At 52.2% G+C, this 6,607-nt stretch overlaps 2 protein-coding genes across 6 annotated transcripts in view; one reads left to right on the plus strand and one right to left on the minus strand.

The window, feature by feature from the left end:
* Nucleotides 1–486: 486 nt before the first annotated feature.
* Ccdc85b (coiled-coil domain containing 85B) lies at nt 487–1,477 on the plus strand. 2 transcript variants are annotated; one of them, XM_028771024.1, is made up of 2 exons: nt 487–677; nt 833–1,032. In XM_028771024.1, exons 1-2 carry the CDS (start codon nt 620–622, stop codon nt 1,030–1,032), a joined length of 258 nt encoding a protein of 85 aa, XP_028626857.1. In that variant the 5' UTR covers nt 487–619. The 2 variants fall into 2 exon arrangements, with proteins under 2 accessions (XP_028626857.1, XP_028626856.1); XM_028771023.1 differs by having other exon boundaries at nt 487–1,477.
* A 581-nt stretch (nt 1,478–2,058) lies between these two features.
* Fosl1 (FOS like 1, AP-1 transcription factor subunit) overlaps nt 2,059–6,607 on the minus strand; it is a 7,922-nt gene continuing 3,373 nt past the window's right edge. The window contains exons 4-5 of one of the 4 annotated variants that reach the window (XM_028771019.1): nt 3,487–3,594; nt 2,059–3,107 (exon numbers count right to left, since the gene is read on the minus strand). In XM_028771019.1, coding sequence (XP_028626852.1) covers nt 2,688–3,107; nt 3,487–3,594 — 528 coding nt within the window. In that variant the 3' untranslated portion in view covers nt 2,059–2,687. Of the gene's footprint in view, nt 3,108–3,486; nt 3,595–6,607 lie in introns of those variants that run through there. The other 3 variants (XM_028771020.1, XM_028771021.1, XM_028771022.1) reach the window with 3 other exon arrangements.

The following is a 6,607-nucleotide window of genomic DNA, read 5'->3' on the forward strand; positions in this document are numbered from 1 at the left end:
AAACAAACAAAAATCCTTTGGATAGCCCATCCTGCGGGAAACGGTCCGTGGGAGGGAGGGTTGGTTGGGAATGAGCCAGGACCTTTGACTCTAGATTCGGAGTAGCTGGGAGTAACGCTTTAGAGTTCTGGCAAAGGAAGAAGAGCTTGGTAAGCCATCTGTTTAGCTTCTGTTGCAGAGTGGGCAGGAGTCAAAGGCAGACACCTGAATATCATTTCTCAAAAAGTGTTCGAGGAGATTTGAAAGATGGAGCCCTGCAACGCCTTCATGTCCAGCTGAGATGACCATAGAAGGAAAGGAGAGAAAAAGTCCCTACTGTTTGAGGGTCGTGACATTCAGGTCCGGAGTGGCCAAGAAAAGAGAGCTAAGGCTTAGGCTCCGCCCCTTCCCGAGAGGCTTTCTGGATTGGCTGTTCTTGGGCAACGTCATGAGGCCCCGCCCCGGCGCGCGCCCTGCCTCGTGCCCATCCTAGGGTAGCTGCTGCAGCCTGCGCTGCCTCCTTCACTGCCTACGGTCCTCGGAGCCAGAGCCCGGGCCGGAGCCTGAGCGGCAACCGGCCCGAGGAGGGGCTCCAGAGCCTCGGCCGTGGGCAGGCGATGCTGCAGTTGCCTGATCAACTATGGAGGCCGAGGCGGGCGGCCTGGAGGAGCTGACGGACGAGGAGATGGCGGCGCTGGGTAAGGAGGAGTTGGTGCGGCGCCTGCGGCGGGAGGAGGCGGCGCGCCTGGCAGCACTGGTGCAGCGCGGCCGTCTGATGCAGGAGGTGAATCGGCAGCTGCAGGGTCACCTGGGCGAGATCCGTGAGCTCAAACAGCTCAACCGGCGTCTGCAGGCGGAGAACCGGGAACTACGCGACCTCTGCTGCTTCCTGGACTCGGAGCGCCAACGAGGACGGCGTGCGGCGCGCCAGTGGCAGCTCTTTGGGACCCAAGCATCCCGGGCGGTGCGCGAGGATCTGGGTGGCTGTTGGCAGAAGCTAGCAGAGCTGGAAGGCCGCCAGGAGGAGCTGCTGCGGGAAAATCTGGCCCTTAAGGAGCTTTGCCTAGCACTGGGCGAAGAGTGGGGACCCCGCGGTGGCCCCGGCAGCGCAGTGGGCTCAGGTGCTGGGCCCACACCCGAGCTCGCCCTGCCACCGTGCGGACCCCGCGACCTAGGCGATGGAAGTTCCAGCACTGGCAGTGTGGGCAGCCCGGATCAGTTGCCCCTAGCCTGCTCCCCTGATGACTGAGGGCGCCGCATTTTCCACGCCAATGCCTGCCTGGATTGCTCTCTGAGAGCGAGGAATGCTGTGGACCTCCAGACCTGGTCGCAGCTTCGGCTGAGCACCAGGGCGCTGGCATGGACTGAAAAAGCCCTGGCACTGAGGAAGGCCCCTTGCTCTTGCTGGCATGGCAGCAGGGGAATGGAGGCTGAAGTGGAGGGACTTGCTGGGTGGTTGGGTGGGGACTAATAAACTGGGAAGGAAGCAGAGCCCGAAGCCTGGCCAGCTTGTGTCTGGAACTCGCCGGGGTTGGGAAGAGGGTGGAAACCCAGAGACGCGGTACAGTTCCCATCTGGAGGGACTGCAGAGCTAGGGCTGACTCCCCATTACCTGGGTTTGGGGTGGGATTTGAGCCGGTGGTAGACCACTAACTCCCACGATGGGCACCAAGACAGGCCAAAAGCTGGCCGCTGAAGTGGCTCCAGCTCCCTTCCAGGCTCCTTCCTGTCCAAAACAATAGGACAGGAAGCAGGTGTTCGGGGCCTAAAGCCCACTGAGCTGCCTGCTTGGATTGTGGAAGGATATACAGCCATCCTTCCCTGCCCCCAGTCCTAAGACAGAAGCAGTGTGGATTCCCATGGGGAAAATAATTGATAATCTTCTTTCCACTCGAGAGCACTCTCAGTCTCTCAGTCCAGGAGACAGGCAGAACAGAGGTAGCCCCATTCTTCAGGTGAGAATATCGAAGTCCAAAAACATATGGTAGTTTCGCCAAGGTCACAGCTGAGACTAGAACCTGGAGCTCCTGTTCCAAACAGTCTCCTTTAGCCTCTGGATCCAATATGACAACTCAGACTAGAGCTTCAAGCCTTTTATTCCAGTTTGGAAGGTTTGTATAAAAATAGTCTCTTTAGGAAAATAAATAGCAGCTGCCCTTGCTGTGGAGGCTTGGATATCCTGTAGCTAAAAGCTTCTCAGAGCTAGGGAGTGCAGCTGAGCTCATCACAGAAGCCACTGGTGCCTCCTGAGTTGTGCCCTTCAGGAGGAGCCCACAGGATGTCCTGGTGCTGCTGGCTGTCGGTGCTGTGTGAGTTAGTGTTCTAGGCTAGTCAGCGAGCACCTTCTAAGTGTAGAGTAGGCTGGATAACATGAAGAAAGTGACATGGTATGGGAAAGTGGCCTGCAAGGGGGTTAGGGGATCAGAGGACCACTAGGGATCTACAAAGGCTGGGCTGCCAGGCTTTCTTTGGCAGAGGGGACATGTTTTCTCTGATTTTGTGCAAATTATGATAGGCCAGCTCTAGAGAAACAGTGAGCAGCTTTGGGGACCCCCCAAGCTGGCTCTACATCAAAGCATAATGTGTTTGTTCTAATCGGAAGAGATAAAAGACCTGCTAGTTTGGGACATGGGTATGGTCCAGGCCTGCTGGATCAAGGGGAGAAAGGTGATTAGGGGTAGCGCCGGCAAGGGGTGTGGCTGGGTGCTTCATAAAGCCAGGAGTGTGGGAGAGCCCAGGGGATCGGAGGAAGGGTCGCCGCTGCTGCTGCTGCTCTTTCGATGAGCCGAGGAACAAGGTTCTGGTGTGCTAGGATAGGTGAAAACCAGACTTGGAGTAAAAGGAGTCAGAGAGGGTGTGGTCATGAGCGTGGGGGTATGCAGTGCTTCCGGTTCAAGTACCGGTCCTGGAGAAAGGGAGATACAAGGCACTGGGCGGCAGGGGGCTGGTGGGCTGCCGGCACCGCTGGTGCTGCTGGTACCACCTGTGTCTGCCTTTTTGTCTTCTTCTGGGATTTTGCAGATGGGGCGATGGGCTTCCAGCACCAGCTCAAGGCGTTCCTTCTGCTTCTGCAGCTCTTCAATCTCTCGCTGCAGGCCCGATTTCTCATCCTCCAGTTTGTCGGTCTCCTTTACAGGATTAGCAGAAGGTTAGGAAAATGAAGGGTACAGATCTCCAAGCCTCAGGCTGGAGTAGGGATTGTGCCTGGAATACCCAACAAGTCTTGACTGCAACTCTCATAAGCCCCTGGGAGAAAATGGGCATGACTCCTATCAGGCCTGGGCATCTTAGAAGAATTGCCTACCAACTTCCACTCTTCCTGGAAGCCCAAGACAAACAATATTTAAGCCACTTTCCCTTATCCTTTTTCCAGACTTCCCCTCGGGCAGGGAGGATTGCGGAGTGTGGAGGAGTAATTTATTGGGTCTCTTGTGTTCCTGGGAGCCGAGGCCCCTCTTGGCTCGGTGGGTGTGGGCCCGTGGACCCTCTGTACCAGATGATGCTCACCGCCTGCAGGAAGTCTGTCAATTCCTTTCTTCGGTTTCTGCACTTAGCAGCTGCTAGCTTGTTCCGCTCTCGTCTCACCCTGCGGCGCTCTTCCTCCTCTGGGCTGATCTAGGTTGGGAGAGAAGAAGGGGGACAATGAGGCTGACCCTGAGCCACCAGCTGCCCTGAGCTGGCCGTCCAGCTTTCCTTCGGCCTGTAGTTTAGGTACCAGACGCTCCTCACTTCATTGGTAACATTTCCAGCTCACACCTAGCTTTACTGCTGGTTTCTTTCCTGTAATGCTTTCCCTCTCCAAAAACTTTGACCTTCCTCCCTTCCTCATCTTAAGGCCTGGACTAAGATGTCGGGACTCCAGGAAGCCTTCTCATTTCTCAGGCAGAAGTAGCCTTCCCTCCTGAGTGTATGAGACACGATTATCTCTTTTTACAGGACTTTCAGCCTTCTCATCTGTGGAAGATTGGATTTCTTCTCCCAGGAGCTATGAATTGTAGGAGGTGCTCTTGAGTGCCAAAAGTTACTGGGAATCACTCTATTATGCGAGCAAAGCACTTTCTAGGACTTTTTATTTAGTGCTAAGAATCCAACCCATGACCTGGTACATACTACCTAGTCAAATCCTCTATCACTGAGTTACAGCCCTTAAATAGCCCTTACATAGATTCTTCTTTCTGCTTTTCATAGTTTTGTTTCTTTGTATTTTAGACAGAATCTCTGAGTAGCCCTGCCTCGCCTTGAACTTGATTTATAGTCCAAGCTGGCCTGGAACTCACAGAGATCCACCTGCCTCCACCTCTCAGGTGAAGATGTGTGCCTCCACATCTGGTTTGTTTTGTCTTTAAAAAAGACAAAGTCTCATGTGTTCCAGGCTGGCCTCAAACCCCAGATTCCTCAGCCTAAGTTCTAGGATTGCAGACTTGTATCCTCATTCCTTCCAGTTTCCCTACGTACATTATTTTTGGTATTGTTTTATTTTTAAAGACAGAGTTTCTCTTCATAGCTCTGGCTGTTATGGAACTCACTCTGTAGACCAGGCTGGCCTCAAACTTCACCTGCCTCTGCCTCTCAAGTGCTGTGATTAAAGGCATGTGCCACACTAAGCCTGGCTAGTGTCATATATTTGTGTGTGTGTGTGTGTGTGTGTGTGTGTGTGTGTGTATGTGCAAGTGTGCCATAGCACCTGTGGAGGTTAGAGGACAACTTCTGGGAGGCTGGTTCTCTCCTCTGTGTGGGTTTCAAGGATTGAACTCGGATCATTAGGCTTGGCAGTAAGTACTTTTACCCACTTAGTGGTCTCACCAGCACCCCCTACATAGATTGTTTTTTGAGAGGGTTTCTCTGTGTAGCCCTGGCTGTCCTGAAACTTGGTTTGTAGATCAGACCAGGCTGGCCTCAAATTCACAGAGAACCACTGCCTGAGCCACCACCACCTGGCTTTTTTTTAGATTAAAAAAAAAAAAAAAATGTGGACTGGGGCTAGAGAGATGTTTTAGCTGTTAAAAGCACTGGCTGCTCTTTCAGAGTTCCTGAGTTCAAATCCCAGCAACACATGGTGGCTCACAACCATCTGTAATGGGATCTGATGCCCTCTTCTGGCATGCAAGTGTACATTGCAAGCGCTCATTCATAAATAAAATTTACAAAAAAAAAAAAAATGGCTTGATGGTGTACACCTTTAATCCCAGTACTCGGTAGGCAGAGGCAGGTGGAACTCTGTAAGTTTGAAGTCAGTCTGTTCTATAGAGTGAGTTCCAGGCCAGCCAGGGCTACTCGGAGAAACCCTATCTCAAAAGAAAAAAGAAATAACAAAATTATGTGTATGAGTGTTTTGCCTGTGTGTATGTATGAGCGCTACATGCATGCCGTGCTGGTGGGGGCCAGAAGAGAGCATCAGAGCCTTTGATGGGAATTATGGACAGTAAATTGCCATATGGATGCTGGGAATGGGACCTGGATCCTCGACAAGAGCAGCCGGAGCTGCTGCTGAGTCACCTCTCCAGGCCTCTGCATACTCAGATGTAAGGAATTGAAGCTCAGGAAGGATGAGTAACTTGTGAAAGTTCTAGAGCACGATTTTATAGTCACTCAATTCACACTGAGTGAACGGCTGTTTGATGGAGCCACCTACCCACAGCTCACAGCTCCAACCCACTAGTACCCATGATCAAAAGGTGACACTCAGGACAGGGCTAAAGGACACGTTCACCCTGGGATTGCCTCTTGCTTGTGCCCTAGCTGGTCACAGAGGTAAGCTGTCTGCTGTTGGCTCCTGTCTGGCCGATCACATATCTCCCAGGGTCTTGCCCTCCCTCTCCGTCCTCTATTGAGCTGTCAAGGCAAGGGTCTGTGTATGCATTCACTTGGGACTCTGTGTATGTATACACTGGGGATTGAGTCCAGGGCTTCAGGCTTGAAGCAGGTTCTTCACTGTAGAGGGAAACCCGCACCCAGGCTTGATTCTCACATCATATTTTTTCCTACTTAACGTTTAAGTCAAGTTTTCTTTCGTTGTTTGGTTATCAGAGACAGAGTTTATGTATCCCAGACTGACCTTAAACTTTCCATGTTTCTGAGAGTGGGCTTGAATGGCTCCTCATGTCTGGAATGTCCAAGTACTGGGATTACAGGCAGGCCTAGCACACCCTGAGCTTTTTAATATGGAGACTCCCTACATTAGACTCATAGTCTCAGTACTCTAGGGAGAAGAAAAGAAGTGCCATGGCCTAAAATGTCCTCCATCCCTGTCAGGCTCCCTAGCATACACCTATAATCCTAGCACTTGGGAAGACAGGAGGATCTCAAGACCCTACCACAAACAAACCAACCAAAACACACCTTTATTTATTTTAGAAAGGTGTTCAGGGAGGCAAAAGTTCTCAGCTCCCTCTGCCTGCAGCCTTCTGTGAGCTTCCATTGAGACAGTGGCCCATTAAGCTCTGACTTCGGGAGTTGAGGAGACCTCAGGCCAGTCCTGTCTCATTACTCACGCGTGTGTGAATCCAGACACGAGAGCACCTCTCTAGGCTTCACTTCCTCCGAGGGAAGATGGGAAATTTGAAATACATTTCCCACTCACTTTCTCTCTCTCTCTCTCTCTCTCTCTCTCTCTCTCTCTCTCTCTCTC

This window comes from Grammomys surdaster, unplaced genomic scaffold (genome assembly GCF_004785775.1).
Source record: "Grammomys surdaster isolate TR1022 unplaced genomic scaffold, NIH_TR_1.0 205, whole genome shotgun sequence".
NCBI lineage: Eukaryota > Metazoa > Chordata > Mammalia > Rodentia > Muridae > Grammomys > Grammomys surdaster.

Bases quoted from the DNA above. Each gene is read 5' to 3' on its own strand.
- Ccdc85b (XM_028771023.1), top strand. From the start codon at position 620: ATGGAGGCCGAGGCGGGCGGCCTGGAGGAGCTGACGGACGAGGAGATG.